Source organism: Aspergillus ibericus, assembly GCF_003184845.1.
Source record: "Aspergillus ibericus CBS 121593 unplaced genomic scaffold BO80scaffold_12, whole genome shotgun sequence".
Lineage (NCBI taxonomy): Eukaryota > Fungi > Ascomycota > Eurotiomycetes > Eurotiales > Aspergillaceae > Aspergillus > Aspergillus ibericus.
In genome coordinates, this window is record NW_020292110.1 from 681,845 (window position 1) to 700,865 (window position 19,021).

Genomic DNA, 19,021 nt, shown 5'->3' on the forward strand with positions numbered 1-19,021 from the left:
GTCTCCGAACTCGTACTCGTAACTCATCAGTGTCGGCGCTTGGCAGAATCCTGCTCCGAAATGGCAAGCACCCAAGGGTCCACGTCCAGGATGCAAATTGCGCATTAAATTTGGCGGGTAAAATCTAAAACCATCGAATGTCCTCCACCCAGCCTCAGTCTCCCAGCCACGACAGGGACAGTGTGGCTGGATGCTGAGGAACCCCGTGTGGCGAGTCGCTCCTCTAACTTTGTCGTCAGCGGCGGTCTGATTATGGATCCCCAGACGACAAGCCTTCTGGATAAACCGTTTTCCACTTCTGCCTGCTGGATGCGAAGCGACACCCGAAGGCAGTGTTCGCAACTGCCCCGCTGCCGTGGCTCTCATTGCTGCGACTCCATTGATATGATGTGATGTTAGCAAATCAGATTGAACCCCAGTCACATTGGCTGTTTGTTCAATCAATGTGTTGTGCTAGACGCCGAGGTTTAGACCGTGTCCACCGAGTCATGGACACAGTGCAACAGACCTGCCTGATTCGGTAATCGCCTGAGGCACTGGCCTGGATGGAGAGAAGCAACAGAGGGACAGACAGATCTCATCCTGGTCGTCCTCAGCATGGGTTTATATTACGCTACATGCAGCTCGTCCCATGTCCAATCACATCAGGCTCGCATAAAGAAGACTGCCGCTGTCACAGCTTATCGTGCATTGGGATACTGTCGGGTCGGCTTGTGCGTCGCAAAGCAGTGCACCAGCCCAAGGTAGAACCTGTCAAACCATTGCCAATAAATTGGCCCGTCATATCATCGCCGTCCATGCTGCAGCTGCGGTGTCACGCAGGACAGTTTGCTGCATCACATACGTAGTACTGTAGCTACTATGCACTCGCAGCCTGGGCGTTTGCGCCAGGTCTATTTCGACGAGATTGACGGTTCGGCTGACGGGTTCGTATCCAGGGTTCCAAGGAGCCATCCCTCGAGTACCAGATAGATGAAGCTCGATTAAGATGCAGGCTTGCACACTGGCGTGGTCTCTAGTACTGGGACTACGGTCCAAAGGAGGTTTGGAGCATGGGTCCCAACTAGTACCTGTCTAGTTGATAAATTATGCGGTTAAGACCCGACTATCACTGTCTGGGCTCGAGAATTTACGTCTGGAGGTACAGAGTAGCGTGCTGCGCTATGGATTTAGGCCAGCTAGTCGCAAACATAGGGTTTGTTGTTCGTCTGGCCTTCCCCAACAATCCTCAACCGTCGATTGTCGGGAATTTGCTCCATTCTAGTGACCACTGGAAGGGTAATAGTTGCGACCGTTAAGAGCTGGCGGTGCCAAACCATAAATTAATCCAGCAGCGTCAGGTGGCAGGACGAGGACGGTTCGCCGGTATTCATTGGTTCGCCAAAGCGTAAAATGCGCATCATTGACTGGCAATACCGAAGGCTGGATTAGGCAACAAAGATTCGATTCTCGTGGGCGATGCGGCAGCGAGGAAGAGGGGGGATTGGGATTGATCCATGTCCCGACATAATTTACTCCCACGCCGTGACGCCAGATCCATGGGCACCTGGCAGGATCATAACTTGGGTTAAAACAGTTTAAACCAGGGAGGCCTGCGTAATCGCCCCTCCATGGTTTGGTGGAGGCGCCACTTGGTTCTTATCTGTGAGGAGATCCCCTCCTCGTTTCATTTTCTATTTTTTTTTTACCCTTTTTCCCCCTCGCTTTCCTCGCCGGTTTGGATTAGCGTGGCTTCTCCCACCAAACACAATCCGTTACCTAAGCGGGTTCACATTTCCCCGTGGCCGCAAGAGCCCGTGGGAGTTCCTTCGAACGACCTTCTCTGTTCAACCGGTGGCCCCACGGCCTCGGCACACCAATCAGGCTAGCACACCGGGGGATGGAGAGGCTGGATATTTGCAGTAATTAGCGCCCATTTAACGAGCAGCTCGGCTCGATCGGGTTGGTGAGCTATCTACTCCGTCCCCGTCGATAGATACGAATACTACGGAGTATAGTAGAGATTTTATTCTTCACCCGCCGGCCGAGTGGCTAAGCTTGATTGTCAGAGAGAGAGATGGAGGTTTGGCAGTGAGATCACCAGGTGTTGTCTTTGGCCGAAAATAGAAACCACGTAGCCACACGGGGATGGCAGTGCAGGCCGGACTACTACCTACATACAACTGTGCGTACCTAGGTACAACTTGCAGGCTGCCAAGTGCGACAATTGCATTACCGCTTTAGTTACGAGGCCCCCCGAGATGGCCTAGGGCCAGTCGGCAATGGGCTAACCCCAACAGGCAAGGAGGATGACCAAAAGAGATCTAGTGGCGGAGGCTTAGCATTGGCGCCAACCTAAAGCATCCACCAGCATTCGCAGGCGCGGCCCACCTGGGCTCCCCACTGCCACTGCCTCCCCCGGTGCCCCCCCCCTTAACCCGAAGCTGCGTCCCCTGGCCTGTGACGGCCGACGCTGGCACGTCCGACCATTCAGAGCCGCCGTAACCATGGGCCGTTGTTGACATTCGCCGCCCGCCCTTCTCAGGTTTGCTGCTCGGTCGCTGGCTTTCTCCGGGCGTGTACCTCCCCAGTCTGCCTCTACTGCTGCTGCTGCTACTACTACTACTACCTACTTACTACGACACTCCATTGCACTTGCCCACTGCCTCCCTCACTAGTTGATGCCGCTGCTTTGTTGCTAAGGCATCGTTCGTTCCTTCCCCCAAAGGACCTGGCTCTGCCTATCAGTGTCCATTCCCTTCATTCATTTTTCCCCCCTGCAACCCGCAGCTGAAGTAAATTACGCACTCCCTCTCTCTGAGTTCTTTTTTTGTCTTCTTTGGGCGAGCCTCTCTCTTACCTCCTCTTTTCGTCTGTCGTCACTTTTTCCTTATTTTCCCAATAAAATCCCCCGCCCTCCCCAGGCCTGCGCCATTGGGGATAATCCCATCCTCACCATCTGGTCGTCTCGTGGGCCAAACCTTCTCTCACCCTTGCGCCAGTCCTTTCCTGGTTCAGTCACCTCGCTCGCGCTTTGATTCTCTTAGACTCAACCACCCGTCTCTAGAGTAACCCAAAAGCGGAAAAGGGGGAAAAAAGGCTCCCAAGCAGTTTCACGGCCGTTCATTTCTTCAGTCCACCCACCTGATACTTCCTCCCTTGGACGTCCGCCCTGCAATTGCCTCGAGACGTTGCCGCTGCACCCCCTCCTGTCCTACGACCCTAGGCTGGTAGGACCGTGTTGAGCCTCGCATCTATTTTCCGCCGCTGTCTTCTCCAACCCCATCACCGCTACTAGGGTCGGTCTGGGGAGAATCATCGATAGCTCTTCGATTGGGTGTCGTCCCCTTACGGCCGCCTGCACCGTCCTCTCACCGTGACACGATTTTACGACTTGCCAGTATATCAATTGGTGCCCTCATCCTGACAGCGGGTTTCTACTCCGTCTTTCTTTCTGTTCACCTGTGTACCCCAGATCCGTTGAGCAGGTGTCGTTCGGGCCCCTGCCCCCTCTTTCAACATGCGACGCGGTGTCCTTATCTTCCTCGTCGCCAATTTAATCATTGTCACATTCCTCGTTCGCAGCGTTTTCACCCTGCTGTCCTTACTGGTGGAAGATGCTTCCGCCGACGCAATCCACCGCGCCGAGCTCCCCTCGCCCAACTCCAGCTTGATCGAACAACGGCCCCAGATCATCCCCAAGATCATCCACCAAACATACAAGAACGAAACCATTCCCGAAGTGTGGAGAGAAGCCCAGCAGAGCTGCATTGATTTGCACCCGGACTACGAGTACATTGTATGTCGCGAGCCTATTGTACTGGGAGCATTGTCTATGACTGATTGCTGACTTGAATCCCGCCTTAGCTTTGGACCAACGAGAAGTCGCGCGAATTCATCGCCAACGAATATCCGTGGTTCCTCGAGACATTTGACGGCTACAAGTACCCCATTCAGCGGGCAGACTCTATCCGCTACTTTGTTCTGGCGCACTACGGCGGCACCTACATTGACCTGGACGATGTGTGTATAACCCATTGTGTCTTCTGTGGCATCATTTCTGACAACATCAGGGCTGCAACCGTCGGTTAGATCCTCTCCTTGCCTACCCCGCCTGGGTTCGTCGCACGGTTCCCACCGGTATCTCCAACGATGCTATGGGATCGGTCCCCCAGCACCCATTTTTCCTCCGAACGATCGAGCTCCTGCAATCCTATGACCGCCACTGGCTGCTTCCTTACATTACGGTTATGTACTCGACCGGTCCGCTCTTTTTGTCGGTCATCTGGAAGGAATACATGCAGACCAACCCCAGCGAGTCGGGACGGGTGCGCATCCTGATGCGAGACGAATACAACAAGTACTCGTGGAGCTTCTTCACGCACCATGTGGGCAACAGCTGGCACGGCAAGGATGCCCGGTTGATCTTCTGGATGGGTCAGCATTGGATGTTCCTTACTGTGTGCGGATTCTTCCTGGCCGCCGTAGTCGGATTCGGCCTCTGGTGGCTTTACGCGCGCCTGATGCTGTTGGGGTCGAAGTACCGTTACCGCTACTCGAAGATCCCTTCCCTCGTTTCGAGCTCCCGTCTGTCTTCGCCGACAAGGTTATCACGGCGCATGATGCCCACGCTGCTTCGTCGCGTCAGTTTCAAGGAAGACGAAGAAGCCGGAGGCGTGACGGAAACGTCGTACGAGCTGTACAGCCGACGCGATTAGGCGTGGCGTTGTGTACTCTGTTTTGTGTGCCTTTTCAGCCTTTCGCACTCTGACACTCTTCTCCGCCCGACCGTTGCTCGTCGCCCCCGTGGAATTGCCGCTCAGGTGTGTTTTGATCTCATCCGCTCAGGGCGTTCTGTTTGGTTTCTGGAGTGCATGTACGGCGTTTCGGGGCATGGGTTCGCAGTGCTTCTCTGGAGCAATGACTGCTTGTACATGTTTTGGCAAGATTCTTCGATCTGTGCGAGCGATCCTGCTAGGCAGGGTGCTCGTCTTGTATCTGGCTCTCTTTGGATGTCGGGATTTACCTTTCTTTACCTTTCTCTTCGTGACCCCACAATTGTTCCTTTCTCCCCTGTCTGTTTACACCTTACACCTTTTACTGTTGCTTAACTATAGACTTTCGATTTTGGGTAGAGGGTATTTGACCGACCCGGCTGCATGCCTGAGGCTAGCTGCTGCAAAATGAGACTAATATGTGATTGCCATTAACTACGTCGGTTTCATGTTCGTACTGCAACCTTGCCTGGATTTCGACAGCCAACAAGCCCCAAGGACCAATGATGCTATTAAGTGTGCCGATCAGGGCCTCTGCCGCCAATGAAGGTGTCGAATGGGCAAATCAGCACTGCTGGGCTGGGAGGAAGGTTCCGCGACGGACGTTTCACATTTGCTGGGGCATTTCTGGCTCCAATGGCCGTCGATAATGGGCAGCAAGGGCTGATATCTGATACACTCAATCTCAGCATGCCAATCTCCGTGGTCTGCCCATGCGATGTTCGTCAGATGCCCCAGGGTTTTGACCAACAGGGTCCAGAGCCATCGGCTGCCTTCTTTGGCTGATTGAAGGACCCTTGAGACTCAACCCCCACTCTCAAGGAATGCGGAGTTGGGTCCGGAATGCCCAGGTCTCCGCAACAATGGCCCTGATCGTGGACCCTTTAAAGAGGTGATCCCTTGTCGATTGTTCTTGCTCTCATACTCGTGCCGGCTCACAGTGTCTAACGTCTTTGTTGCCCTAATCTTTGTCTCTTCCACCATGAAATCCTCATCCATTCTGAGCACTGTGTGCCTCTTACCTTTGTTCGCTAGTGCAGCTCCAACTGCCCAGATCCACGCCCGCGATACCTCCATCACAGCCGAGCAAATCCAAGCCATCGCTCCCACCTCCAACTCATGCGATAACCCCCCGGCGGCCGGGGAATGCGCAACGGCCGCCCAAGCCGCCCCCAACATCGCCAAATCGTTCGAGACCTACGGCGTCACGTCCCGTGCCGAACAAGCCGCCGTCATCGGCCTCATGGCGTTTGAAAGTGGCGATTTCAAATATAATAAGAATCATTTCCCGGGCGTACCGGGACAGGGCAGTACGTCCCCTCTCCCTTCCTTCTCTCCTTCCTTTGTTGTACTATTATAAGGCAGATATACTAATGGAAGTATAGCCCGCAACATGCAATCCCCCACCTACAACGCCAAATACGCCGCCGACATCCCCGCGCTGGGTGATAAACTAGCGAGTGTATCCGGGGACCCCACGGGGGTGTTGAATCTGTTGCTGTCGGATGAGGAATATGATTTTGGGTCCGGGGCGTGGTTCCTTACCACGCAGTGTCAGGCTAGTATCCGGTCTCAGTTACAGTCGGGGTCGGAGGCGGGCTGGACGGCGTATATTACGACTTGTGTGGGCACGGATGCGAATGATGAGAGGAAGGCGTATTGGGATAGGGCCGTGCAGGCGTTGAATTCTTAGATGGTGATACTGTCATATCTAAGTCCATTGCATAAGCACATCTGTTAAAGCGACGACACAGAATAGTCCTTTTTATCCCAACCCTAAACCCATCTACACCAACCCCATCGATATAAAACAAAGAATCACAAAACCCCCTTCGTACTAACCACATCCCCCGCCCCAACCTCCCCCTCGACCCGTCTCATACACGCCGCCCGAATCGCCACCGCCAACGCCTTAAACGCACTCTCCGCCCGATGATGATCATTATCCCCGTACGTGCATCCCACATGCAGCGTCACCCCCGCCGCCTGCGCAAAACTCTGCAATCCATGCGTAATCATCTCCGTACTCAAATCGCCGATCTTCTCCCGTCGGAACCCAATGTTAATGACCGCCCAGGGGCGACTCGAGAGATCGATCACCGCCCAGGACAGCGCTTCGTCGAGCGGCGCGTCGCCGCGCCCGAATCGCGCGAGGGATTGTCGCGCCCCGAGCGCTTCGGTGAATGCGCTGCCCAATGCGAGGAAGGTGTCTTCTGTTGTGTGGTGGTCGTCGACTACATCATACCATCCTTGTTAGTAACGTATCCCATATATCCCACCCTAAAGGGTGACTGGGAGGGAGCAAATGGGAAGACATACTAAACAAATCCCCCCTCGCTCTCACCGCCAAACTCCACCCGGAATGTTTTGCCAACGCATGTAACATATGATCCAGGAACCCGATCCCCGTGTTAATGGTGATCTGCTGCGTCGGGGTGAACTGTGTGGCGTGTGCGGCTGCCGGGTCCGGCACGATGCCCTTCTTCGCGGCTTCGGCTTGCGCGGGGTCGCTGGGCGCCGGGAAGTGAGGGCTTGCTTCGTAGGGAGGGAGAATACCCCCGTCGAGGGAGAGGGAGATTTGGATTTTGGTTTCGTTGGTGCTCCGGCTGAGGGAGGCGGTTCGGGGGGGGAGGGGCATTGTGGTGGTTCGTTTCTTTTCTTTTCTTTTTTTTTTTTTCTGCTTTGAGAGGAGGTGGGGGTTGGTTTGAGGGGTGGTAGTTGAGGGTTGTGGTAGTTGTAGTAGTGGTAGTAGTGTAGTAGTAGCGATTGGGATGTGTTGTGTTGGTGGTGTAGGGAGTGTATGGGTGAATAATCTGATGCTGTGATTCGCCTTGCGGTGCGGTTTCGGACCAGATCCCGGCCGGGTATTGGTTTTACGGTATAAGAACCGAACGCAGTATCTTTCGGCTGCGGTTCATCCGTTCATGCGTCATTGCAGTCCTCCCGCTCTGCATGAATCTATCCTGTCTGACTGTCGCTTTAGTCACATATCCTACGGTATACCGAGTACTCCATATACAGGAGTAGGACAATATGCCTCCCCCCTCCTATCAGAAAGCCGATGTCGAACCCCCCGAGGAAATCACCTCCCAGGCAGTCCGCGGGTTCATGACCGGTGTCTTCCGGGTATGTCTATCTATTTCCCTTGGGCTTATGCTGCTGCATCCCCGTGGGGACCAGTTGCCCGCAGTCTAGCTGATACCAACCATAGTTCGGCTCTGTCTCCATCCTCGCCCATATGATCATGATCCTCCCGCATCCCTTTAAATTCTCGGCGCCTGCCTCTCCTCCGACTCCTTCGCAATCCCCCGCGCAACCATCGCAACCAAGGCAATCCCTCTTCTCAAAGGAATATCTCCGCTCGCGCCTCTTCTATCGCCCGCTGGAGGGCTTCTCCGACTGGCTGTCCCCCGCATCCAAGGTCTACCGCGGCTTGACCCCCCAGTTCAAGGTGTTCCTCCAGATCGCGGCCATGACCCTGGGTGGATGCATCTGGGCCGAGCGGAGAGTAGACGAATATATCAAGTTCATCCGAAAGGTCAAACGAGTGGAAAAGGCGCAGGCGGAGAGAGCCGCCCGGGGGCTGGAGTAGGATAACAATAGATATCAAAGGGTCTTTGAGTTCTTAGTGGAACAACGGCGCCATGATGCGTCGCAGTCTTTGGCGTTGGGTCTGGACTGACTCGTATAGCAAGTGTCCGAGGGAGGCTGAGTCCATCCCCTGGGAGTCTACGACCGTCCCTGGTAGCTCGGATTCAGTTCTCCACCGATCCTCAACCCCCGTGTTTGAAGGGTTCAGGCGAAACGAGACAGCCCAGTCTGGAACGCGCTATCTAAGACGGAAGAGGTCTGCAGCTTGCCGGTGAGATGGGATGGGTGGCCGCGTACCAAAGTTGAAGGTCCAGAAGCCATGCTACAGTGCTGAAGGCTGAGTGGTCGTTGTGGGGAGACGGGAGGATCTCCAGATTGGTGAATCGGCCGCTGGTGTACGGAGTAGATCTCAAATTTAATGAAGACCCCGATTCAGGGGCAGTGCGATCCAGTCCGAGGGGGGTTTTGCAGCCGTTGCACCCTTTTTTTTCTTTTTTCTAGCCTGGGGCAGGGAGACAAGGGTGCTGACGAAGAATGGGCTAGACCATGGGCTGGACGAAAACAGTCCAGCGACAAGGTGTCAGGTCTCAGCATGCCCAAAAGCAGGCGACCCAATCGGTTGATCCCCCCGAGGTCATTTCCCAGCTGTCATGTTGCCTGCGCTCCAGACCGTGGCCAAGCGAGCTAGCAAATGGCAAGCGCAGTGGCATCGCGCCGGGGCGAGAAGGATGCCAGCCAGCAGCTGGGGCGAAGTGGAGCCGCGCTGGACAGGCGGCCAGTCCTGCGCCGGTTACGCGGCTGGAGATCGGCTTCTCGAACGCGTTTCAATCCACCGGCGATCGGCTTGAGGGCTCCATCTGGGGCGCCCGGTGGGACAGGGAAATGAGCATCAAAGACAGTGGCCTTGTCCTGGGTCATCAGAACAACCATGGCTGTCCTGTTGCTTCTTTCTTTTCTCTTTTTTTTTTTTTTTTTTTTTTTTTTTTTTTATATTTCTCTCTTCGTTTCTTCTTGGCTGCTGGTCACCTCGCCATGTAGTCAGATTATTCTGAGGACGGAAGTGAACCGTCATTTGTCAAGTCAAAAGGTCCGACCGACCAGCCCGTCGTAAGTATGGAGGGACGGGTGAGGCGGCCGTTGGTCGGCCACAGGCGGCTGCTGCTATATTAATCCGGCCAGTGGGAGTCTCAGGAAGGATAAGTAAAGTTATTACGGAGGAGGAGGAAGAAGCAGAGGAGGGGATGGGATGCACCTCTTCATAGTTCATTCTCCGTAGTACTTCCGTAGTATGTAGAAGATGGTTCAGACCGTCGTTGAAAAGGACGCATTCGGCTCCCTGGGGCGATCTCCCTTCCGGACCGAGTAATTGGGTTGCGCTCCCTCACATCCCTCGACTGCCAATCCCTTCACGCTGGAGGTTCATTGTTTCGTTGTGCTGTTGCATTGCCACTGTCTCTCTCCGTCTCTCTCCCCTTTTGACGCCAGCGGCCTCAGTTGTCGCTCCCCTGATCCGTCATTTCTTTTGGGTCGTTTTCCCCACTCCTCCCCTCTCCCCTCCCTCCGTCTCTCATTACTCGTTAGTCCTGACGGATTGGATCTATTGGGCTTGGATTGAATTGGGATTTGGATTTTTCCTGCTTCGATGATTTTCTACTTTTCCCTCTGCAGCTCATCGGAACCTCCGTTTGTCGTTTTTTTTGCGTGGCCCGAAGAAGCTCCGGGGACTGACATCATCAGAACCAATCAATCGAGCAGTTCCTGAGCTCATTTTTCTCCGGATTGCCGCCAGGAACTGGTTCTTGCTTCTGGTTCTGGTTCTGGTTCCATCCATTCTTCACCTGACAATTGCTTTCTGCTGTCTGCTGTCTGCTGTCTGCTATCTACTGGCTTGCTGGCTAGGTTGGAAGAAGCAGTGCTTTTTTTGTGTTTTTGACTTTTTGTGTACCTCCGCGTCCGGCCGGTTGCATTTCTCCCCCCCTCGTCTCTCGTTTGCCTTGAACCCTCGTCGCTGTCACGGTCACTTACTTGGTCGGTGGTCGGTGGCCGCCTCAACTGTAACCTCTTACGTATCTCTCTCTCGCGGCCCCCTCTTCCCCGTGCATCTGGTCGCGATCTCGAATTCGGCTTCTACTTATCCTTTCTATTTCTTGTGTGATATCCTTTCGTTCTAGATACAAATCATTGAAGTCGCCCCTTTCTCCGTCAGCCCGTCCCGTGGCCATTTGTTTCTTCGCATCGGTTGTTTGGTCTGATCTGGTATCGAGACACTTCCTTTGCCTTCTTTTTTTTTTTTTTTTTACCAATTCTCAATTGCGCCACTTTTCGTCTTCGCTCATTGCTCCTCCTCCTCCTCCCTGGTCTATCCCTCTACGTCTCCTCGTCTCGTCTCGTCCCATCGATGGCACCTGGCCGGACTGCTGTATGTTCCACCTTCCTTCGCTCCCCCTCTTCCCTTTCGCAGCTCCTCATTTGTGTTCCTTCGCCCTGCTCCACCCCTCTAGTTCACTAGTCACCACTGGGGTTTCAATCTCCTGGGCTGGTCCTGCAGCATGGTCTCCATTCTTATCGTCCCGTCATGCTCCCAGCTAGCCCTGGTCTTTTTCTTACCTTCTTCTTCCTTCTAGTGAGCACCGACGTCGGGTTCCTCGATGTGACAGTCCGTCCTCGACAGCCACCTGCTACTGTCCGTTTCGCCCTGTAGCGTCCACGACGCCTCCTTGTCCCGTCTTCTCCGCCCTCCTCCTTCCCCCCGTCATGGCCGAGAGTCTGGGGAAGAAAGAGCGGAGAAAAAGCCTGAGCGTCTTCAGTCCCTCGACGACGACGACCTCCCTGTCCGGCCCCGCGGCCCATGAACGATCGCCCTCGGATGACGCCCAGGTCCTGAAGAAGAAAACGCGACGCAACTCGGGATTCTTTGGGGTCCGGCACCCCAGTCCTCCGAGAGCAACGCCAAATCATGGCTTGCGTCGGCCCGGGACCGCCGACTCGGAATCGGCCACCTGCGTGACGGCCTTGCCTCCGGTGGCACTTGAGGGCCCTCGTACCCGACGCAAGTCGCTGCAGAAGCGACGGACCTCCGTCTTTGGATCGCTGCGGTCGCTGCATTCCCAAGAAGATGACGACCGGTCGCTGAGCCGCTCCAAAGGCTCGTCCTTGGATGAGGATCCTCCCGAGCTACGCCAGGGCATTGGCTCCATCATTCTACACCATGGCGAGATACAGATCACGGGAGGCATGTGGCGGAAGAAGAGTCATTACCTGGTCCTGACGGATACGCATCTTGTCCGATTCAAAAGCCAGAGCAAAGCCGCCGACATGTTCCCCTCGATTCCAGCATCCTTCTCCCGTTCCGTGGCAGCCAACCGCCAATCGGTCGCTTCTATCAGTTCACTACAAGACCCACAGCTGTCGGCGGCCAGTGACTCCATTGCCGGAATTGCGCTCAACAGCATCATTGCGGTCTACATGTTGGACGATGGCAGACCGTCGTCGACAGTGGAGGTGGCCTACGTCGACGAACGGGCGCAAAAAGCCACCTTCATTCAAATGCAGACGCCGGATTTCCAGGAGCTGAACTTGTGGATGGTGGGCATTCGCTCAGCGGCGGAATTGATCCGCGGGGCGGACCCGCTGATCTTCGATCAGAAGACGGTCGATTGTGTGGTCAGGATGCTCGACTACGAGCGCGATTACGATCCGGAGACCTTTCGCATGTTCCGGGTGATACAGATGGCGTCGAGCAAGTCCCCAACGCGGGCATCCTCGGAGGATCTCACCAAGCTGTCCCCGACTGGGTGTTATCTCGCCCTTGGCTCGCACAAGCTCCACCTGGTCCCGTTGCACAAGATCTCCACTCGCAGCTCCGTCGTATCCTTGAGTGACCTGGATGCTGCAACGTCATTCGGCCTCATGAATCTGACCTGTCTTTCTATGGAATGGGGAGATGATAGTCTGCACCTAACGTTCCGTGTACCAACCCAGAAACCGTTCTCGGTCTTTCTAGCATCCGTGCATTCGCTGGAGATTGCTTTTTGGATCAGACAACAGACGGAATTCCTGCGTCCTTTGTGGATAAAACAGCCGTACGACTTCATCGTTCCCCGCGACCTGGATAACGAAAACAACTTCCCCCCCGTGAGCCTGGATGAAGACTATGGCTGTTTCGATCGAACCTTGGTCGCTTACTCGGCCAGCTACGATGTGGACACTTCGAACATCCGGTACACGATTGACGTGCAATGTGACGATGCCCCTTGTTTCAGGCTCCTCCCCCCGGCTTCCGCTCGCCACAGGAAATATACCGCGCTAGAGTTGATCGCCGTCCTACGAGCGCTTCGGTATAACGAATCCTTCCGGTCCATATCATTCAGTGGGGTTAGCTTGGATGTCCTGCAAGGCCTACGCGACATCTATGGCCCGGACAAGGATGCACTTCTGAGCCGTGCGGGAGCGCCGATTCATATCCCCGGCCAAGAGAACCTATCAGTGCTGTCCCAGGAAGTGCGTGCATTGACTTTGAAGAGCAAGTGGCTCCGAAGGCTAGACTTCTCTTATACCCTCAGTCGCGTACCCAAGTCCGATAGTGAAAGTCATGATCCGGGGTGTGGGATCCCAGAAGCGATTTTCCCCATCTGTCGACGTGAGTTGACGAGTGTTGACTGGGTGGTGTTGAATGGAATCAAATTGGGTGACTCTGACCTCGACTATCTTGTGGATGCCGCGTCACAGCGGTCCAGTCACATGCGGGCATTGGAGGTTGGCAACTGTGGTTTGTCAGTTCACGATCTCGACCTACTCCTTTCCACAGTTATTGCGCAGTCGCCGACTCTCGAGGCCATGAACATCTCCGGCGTGCAAGGCCGCCTCAGTCCCGACATTCTCCAACAATACCTCGGCTACTTCAGCCAGATCAAGACGCTCGATTTGTCTCGTATCTCCCGCACGTCAGGCTCGGACCCACTTCTCACACCCGAGACGTTGATCAATTGGCGTCTGGAAGAGCTCTCCTTGAGTCGGACCGTCGTGAACCGGGAGACCGTCGATGCTATAGCAACGTATCTGGCCAGCGATCGATCCCGGGGTTTGCGGGTGCTTCGGCTGGACCAATGCGGGCTCAGCGGCCAGGATGTCGCCATCTTCCTGCATTCGATGGCAACCAGCGGGTTCCCTCGCGATCTGCATCTCTACGTCAATGAAAATCGCCTCGATCAAGGCTGCACATACCTTTTCGATGCCATCGCTCAAAACAAGACACCTACCCATCTATCAATGAGGATGATCGATTTCAAGAAGGAGGAGCAGTTCCAAGAATTGGTGGAGGCCCTGCGAAAGAATCGGACGTTGAAGTATCTGGACATCTCCAAAGCTTCCCTCCCGTACGATGCCGGGCCCGAGACGTGCAAGTCGCTTCAGCTGATGTTCGAGGAGAACGAGACGCTGGAAGACTTGGATATCGGTGGAGAAAGCGCGCACCTAGATGTTGCCCGGTTCGGAATCGGCCTGAATTTGGCCCTGACTGGTCTGAAAAAGAACAAGTCCTTGCGAGTCCTGAGGATCGAGCATCAGAAGCTGGGCCTCCAGGGCGCGAATACTTTGGCATCGGTGCTTGAAGACAACGAGTGTCTTCGTGAGGTCTACTGTGAAAATAACGACATCAACTTGCAGTCCTTTACCGTCCTTGTCAATGGACTGCAACGGAACAAATCCTTGCTGAGCCTGTCATTTATGGACCGTGACCGAATCCAATCCCTGGAGCGGGTGCGGCGCGAGATTCGGAGCGTGAAGCGGGATGTGAGTCTTGCGCAGAGCTCCACGACCAACTCTATCCGTCGCTCTCTACATGCCGCCATGAATGGTAAAAGCGGCGGCAAGTCGTCTAAACAACAGCATGCATCGAGCCATCGCTCGGGCACCCCAGTGCCCTCAAGCGTGAGTGCTCCTGCCGAGACCTCTCCCCTGATACAGCAAGACGTGGAGGTTATTCTCCAGTCGTTGAGCCGCAAATGGGACGCCGAGGTGGCCCGTCTCCGTCGGTATCTGTACCGAAATTACAATTTGGCTCACGGTATCGAAGATGATATGGCCGCCTGTGACGATGACACTTCGAGTGATGGGCGCCCCACTACCGCCACAAGCCTTGGGATGATGCTGGACAGTATGAAGTTGGATGTGACGGTGTCTGAAAACGAGATCCAGCCAGCAGCACCGCAGGATTCTGCCCCCCTGCCGCCGGAGATCGCGCCGACGAGCCCGAAAGACCATCTGGATATGTTCAGGAGCCTTGATGCGGAGAGTAGCTTGGTCGCTGAACTCCGACAGCGCCCGCAGACGGCTCCATTCTCGTTGCCGGGCCATGCCCCTCACATGTTACCACCCGAGTATCCCGGTTCCGGCTCATCCTCGCGCCTGGGGGTGCCAGTGCCTGCCATACCATCCACGGTCAGCAAGTCCAGCAGCGTCCGCAGTGCCCGCAGCTCCAGCACAGTCTCGTCCAGTACTAGGGCTAGTGCGCGGAGTACGTATGGGACAGCCTCCTCCACTCTGCGTGGCTTCCTTAGTTCAAGTGCCTCCAAAGAGCGCAAGAAACTGGAGAAGATGAAGGCTGGCGCCGTGTGTGTTTCGACGGACAGACCGCCTAAGCTGGAGTGGGCGCCTCCGAAGCTTGATCTGGGGCATTTCCAGTAGCCTCCGTCGGAGTGCTCGTTCTACGTCGCTCAAGCATGACTAATGAATTGAATTCACGATAACTTGGCAACCCACCTTCGCTAGTCGAAGATAGGTCTCGTGGTTTTAGACCGTCGCCATCGGACTCCATCTATCTCTCTCCCTACTTCCCTGCTTCCTTCTTTACCCACCAAAGCTTTGATTACTCGGCTGGGGCAACGTCGCTGTTCCCTCCCCTCCCTCTCTCTCCACGGATATCGATCCTTAACCGCCTGTTATTTCCTTACCTCTCCTCTTGCGAATCCCTGTTCCGCCAGCTAGTATTCAGAGCGCCTTTCACCTCCTTACACATCCCTCTCCTTTCCGTTTCCCTTATCAGCTATTCCCTCGAGAAGGGCGATCTGTCCCAAGAAAAGCAAGATCTCTTAGAAAGCATCTTTGCTGTTTGGCGCATGGGCTCGGTGGCGTTCCTCCACTTTCATTGAGAACCCCGGATTTGACGGTGCTTTTGCTGATTTCTTCCATCTTGTTCCGTTTCTCGTTAAAGCCCATGATGCCCTAATTGTTAATGTCATAGAATATATGCTCCGTTCTGGAGATTGAACCGGGGGCCGGCGATCATGTGACCCATGGTGAATGAGTGGGGCCGCGATCAGTCACGTGCCTTGTTGATATGATCTGTAGAGAGCACCACCTGTGAATACATATGTATATTACTGTCAAAGGAATACAAGTCTGTATCTGGTGATAGTCCACTGATCCAGATATAGAGTACACTGACGTGAACTCCAAACAGCGTAGGATTACTATATAAGGAGTAGATAAATGGTAGACCCGTGAGAGCATGCTCGACAACCGACGCCTTATATTTTAAACCGACCTGGCACAACCCAGCCCAACACTACAGTCCTAAGGACATCTTGGTTCATACTCCGATGGCGGGTGGGATTGGTGGGGGGTAATGGAAAGCAGCACGTTGAAACCATTATAGTATAGTATACATACAGTTGGAGCTTGAGGTATCTATAGAAAGCAACAAGATTGTTGGATGGCGAAGGAGATGGACAGAGGGATAGATGGATGGCTGTCATCGCGCCGCGGACATCGTCATCGAACATCTAAGAGATCCGGCCATCCGGCGGGTGGGGAGGGAGAAAGATGGCTAGCTAAAGGAGAAGAGTCAAGACGAGTCTACTCGCGCAGGACTACCGGCTCGGAGTTTTCGTCTAGCTTGTCCTGTTCCATGCGGTACTTCCGGCCCTTCTTGGCGAGGGCGCGGAGACGGCGGATGTAGACGTTGGTGGTGTCTTCAAGCTCGTCCTCGCCGCGGCCGGTGAGAGCAACCTTCCGGCGGCGCTGGCAGAGTTTGTACAGTTCCCAGGCCTTCTTTTGGTTCAGGTGGTTTAACTCGTAGTCCACGGTCCATTTATTGGACTCTTGGAACTGGATGGGCCGCTCCACGTGTTCGCCGTCAACGATGTTCCGGATTGTGAGGGCGAAGCCCAGGATCTCTTTGGGGGGCGTTTCGTCTCCGGTCTCGGGAGTAGTCGCTTCAGCGGCCGCTTCCGCAGCTGGGCTTGGACTGTCAAATTCGGCAGGGATGCCTTCCGCGTCGTTCAGGTCGTTGTCTTCGTTGGCGTAGGAGGGCAGGTCCAGCACGCGGCGCTGGTAGGCATCGATCTCGGCCTGGTTCTTGGTCTGAATGGCGTGGATCTCGTCCTCCGTGACGGGCTCCGCATAGATGTACATGTAGTGCGTGCCCTCCGCGCTATCGCGGGTCTCGAAGTGGATCCGGAGCGATTGTTTCGGGAAGTGGGCCGTCATCTTGTCGAGGAGCTTGTTCCAGAGCTGCAGACTCAAGAGGAACTCTCGGTCTCCCAGTGCCGTGTCGTACTGTCCGTGCAAAGCCGTATCCAGTTCGGGCAGACTGATGTACTGGAAGCCGAAGATGCGCTCGATGTTGTGGAAAGCCACGAAGATACCGTCCATGCGACCGATTCGCACTTGGAGCGAGTACTTGAGGAGAGCGGCCCGGATCATGTCGTAGTACTCGCGCTCGTAAGACTCATAGGTCCCTTGGGCCTTCCGGATCTCGTAGCCCAGACCATGTTCGAAGTTCTTAGCATCCATGCGGATTGACGCCACCGCCCTGGTTTTCAGGTCGAACATGCCGGTGCCAGGGAGCCGCGGATCATACGCATCCAGCTGTGAGCGCATCAGGAAATCCCCGTAAGTCGAGTAGTGATACGCCTCGGGTACTGCCTGCTCCTCCTCAGCGGAGATCTTGTTGGCGCTGGATCGTCGGTAGCGCTCGAAGTCTTCCTTGGGCAGGGTCAACAGCTTCTCCATCGATTTGCCCAGGTTCATGAGGATGTTGGCCGAGTCGTGTTCCTTATCGGCATCGATGGCATAGACACCATCCTGGTAACGCAGGAACATGGCCGCGGGGGCCCGCAGAAGCCGCGTAAATGTCCGCAGCCTGTCCTGAAAACCACGAGACATCACTGTGGTATTGACCTCTCTCCAGTTCGACAGGAGATAGTGGAAGTGCGACAGAACCGAGGTCATACTCGACGAGGAGCCGATATACTTTTTCTTTTCTTTCCGCGCCAGACCTCGTAGCAGGTCATCCTTGGAGGAGGTGATGTATTCCTTCAACGATTCAAAGTCAAACTCCGTGACGGGCATGATGGAGCCGAGGTATGGGTCGAAATTGTAGACACGGGATCGAGGGTCACGAAGATGATAGACACCCGGGCTTCAGTAGAGAGTCCCGGTCAGCTCCAGCCTTGGGTACGAGAGTTCTTGAAGGGGGGTGAGCAACTCACTTGAACAGGACTCGGTCCAAGCCGAAGGACAGCCGCGGGACTTCGGGCGTCTCAACATTCAGGGCTACACAGCGGTTAGACATCCGTTACGAGCAAGTCCGAAGCCGATTCAAGACACGCACCTTTGAGAGAATGACGATTCGCATTGATTTTGCCGGTGTCCTTCTTGGTGATCCAGACAAGTAACTGTGCGTTTTGAGAACGGTGGTTAGCCACTGACCGGTCCAACTCGGTGTGGGGACGACGTCGACTGACCTGTCTTGCTTGATTAGACAAAGGAGGAGGTGTAGGCGACTGCTGCCCGCGAGGCTTCTTGTTTTTTGTCTGGGTCGGCTCTCGGGGAATCTTGTCGTTGGCTTCCTGCTTAGCGGAGGCCTCTTTCCGCGGTCGCGAGGCCCCTTGCTTGGCAGCCTTTTGAACGGCCTTCTTGGGCTCCTGGGCCGGAGGTTCTTTCTTCGATTTCGCTGTTGTGTTCCTATCGGGAAGATGCTGTCCGCAGTGGCAGTCAGTCGGTCGGTGTTCCCCGTCCTAAGCATGGTAATCCATGGGTCCACGTACTTTCTCCAGCGCCTTTAACTGCTCCTCAATAGGCAGAGGAGCGGATTCGGTAGCCTGGGAGCGTAACCAGGGCGAGGTGTGGAAGCGGCGAGCCCGCGGCTGGGCCCCGAAGCCGCGAGCTAAACACGATATACAGACATGGCCGCGCAGAGGGTCTGAGACAGACCGCAGGGAGGCCCGATACATTCGGGCCGGGTGAACGAGTGACGGAGGGGGGATTTCACGGGCAGGCGCGGTCGGCCGGCTGGTCAATTAAGAGAGAACAGGCACGATTGAGGAGGTTCAGAGAAAGAAGACAGAATGAATGATGATCGAGAGCTTTTTTTTTGGCCTTGGAACTTCGCCGCTTGGCTTTTCTGCCGGGCGGTGTGCTCACCGCCTCGGAGGTACTTCTGCGTATGGTCATGGATACCGTCTCAAGCGGTATGGGATACGCGGTGGTACCATACGCGGATACCTCCAGGTATGGTCGGGTATCAACCAATCCTGAACCCCCCGTAGCCCGAAGTATCTCCAAGTCTCTGCATGTACCAGACCAACATCACATGGGCAGGGGTGATGATGGATAGTGGGAAGATCATGTATACATGGAATGATTGGAGGACTGTTTATCTTGTCTATTGTAGG

The 19,021-nt window shown here is 55.0% G+C and overlaps 6 protein-coding genes across 6 annotated transcripts; 4 read left to right on the top strand and 2 right to left on the bottom strand.

Annotated features, from left to right (window-relative positions):
- Positions 1-3,136: 3,136 nt before the first annotated feature.
- BO80DRAFT_31010 (glycosyltransferase family 32 protein) lies at positions 3,137-4,785 on the top strand. Its single transcript, XM_025715042.1, has 3 exons — positions 3,137-3,778; positions 3,847-4,002; positions 4,053-4,785. The coding sequence occupies exons 1-3, from the start codon at positions 3,500-3,502 to the stop codon at positions 4,695-4,697; spliced, it is 1,080 nt and encodes a 359-aa protein (XP_025577111.1). The 5' UTR covers positions 3,137-3,499; the 3' UTR covers positions 4,698-4,785.
- Positions 4,786-5,451: 666 nt separating this feature from the next.
- Positions 5,452-6,632, top strand: BO80DRAFT_31003 (uncharacterized protein). The gene is made up of 2 exons (XM_025715041.1): positions 5,452-6,064; positions 6,140-6,632. The coding sequence occupies exons 1-2, from the start codon at positions 5,737-5,739 to the stop codon at positions 6,445-6,447; spliced, it is 636 nt and encodes a 211-aa protein (XP_025577112.1). The 5' UTR covers positions 5,452-5,736; the 3' UTR covers positions 6,448-6,632.
- On the bottom strand, positions 6,573-7,392 carry his3 (imidazoleglycerol-phosphate dehydratase HIS3; the record flags this gene model as incomplete). The annotated part of the gene is made up of 2 exons (XM_025721365.1): positions 6,573-6,988; positions 7,074-7,392. 2 exons carry the CDS (start codon positions 7,390-7,392, stop codon positions 6,573-6,575), a joined length of 735 nt encoding a protein of 244 aa, XP_025577113.1.
- A 395-nt stretch (positions 7,393-7,787) lies between these two features.
- BO80DRAFT_443577 (uncharacterized protein) lies at positions 7,788-8,346 on the top strand (the record flags this gene model as incomplete). The annotated part of the gene is made up of 2 exons (XM_025721366.1): positions 7,788-7,880; positions 7,966-8,346. The coding sequence occupies 2 exons, from the start codon at positions 7,788-7,790 to the stop codon at positions 8,344-8,346; spliced, it is 474 nt and encodes a 157-aa protein (XP_025577114.1).
- Positions 8,347-10,731: 2,385 nt separating this feature from the next.
- BO80DRAFT_31063 (uncharacterized protein) lies at positions 10,732-15,206 on the top strand. Its single transcript, XM_025715043.1, has 2 exons — positions 10,732-10,768; positions 10,974-15,206. Exon 2 carries the CDS (start codon positions 11,100-11,102, stop codon positions 15,027-15,029), a length of 3,930 nt encoding a protein of 1,309 aa, XP_025577115.1. The 5' UTR covers positions 10,732-10,768; positions 10,974-11,099; the 3' UTR covers positions 15,030-15,206.
- A 993-nt stretch (positions 15,207-16,199) lies between these two features.
- Positions 16,200-18,580, bottom strand: BO80DRAFT_351939 (Pet127 family protein; the record flags this gene model as incomplete). Its single annotated transcript, XM_025715605.1, has 5 exons — positions 16,200-17,766; positions 17,837-17,900; positions 17,959-18,051; positions 18,088-18,325; positions 18,395-18,580. The coding sequence occupies 5 exons, from the start codon at positions 18,578-18,580 to the stop codon at positions 16,200-16,202; spliced, it is 2,148 nt and encodes a 715-aa protein (XP_025577116.1).
- Between the last annotated feature and the right edge of the window lie 441 nt (positions 18,581-19,021).

Coding starts and splice junctions, on each gene's coding strand:
- BO80DRAFT_31010 (XM_025715042.1), top strand. CDS start 3,500: ATGCGACGCGGTGTCCTTATCTTCCTCGTCGCCAATTTAATCATTGTC. Junction 3,779..3,846: donor ACCCGGACTACGAGTACATT/GTATGTCGCGAG, acceptor ATCCCGCCTTAG/CTTTGGACCAACGAGAAGTC. Junction 4,003..4,052: donor CCTACATTGACCTGGACGAT/GTGTGTATAACC, acceptor TGACAACATCAG/GGCTGCAACCGTCGGTTAGA.
- BO80DRAFT_31003 (XM_025715041.1), top strand. CDS start 5,737: ATGAAATCCTCATCCATTCTGAGCACTGTGTGCCTCTTACCTTTGTTC. Junction 6,065..6,139: donor GGGCGTACCGGGACAGGGCA/GTACGTCCCCTC, acceptor ATGGAAGTATAG/CCCGCAACATGCAATCCCCC.
- BO80DRAFT_31063 (XM_025715043.1), top strand. CDS start 11,100: ATGGCCGAGAGTCTGGGGAAGAAAGAGCGGAGAAAAAGCCTGAGCGTC.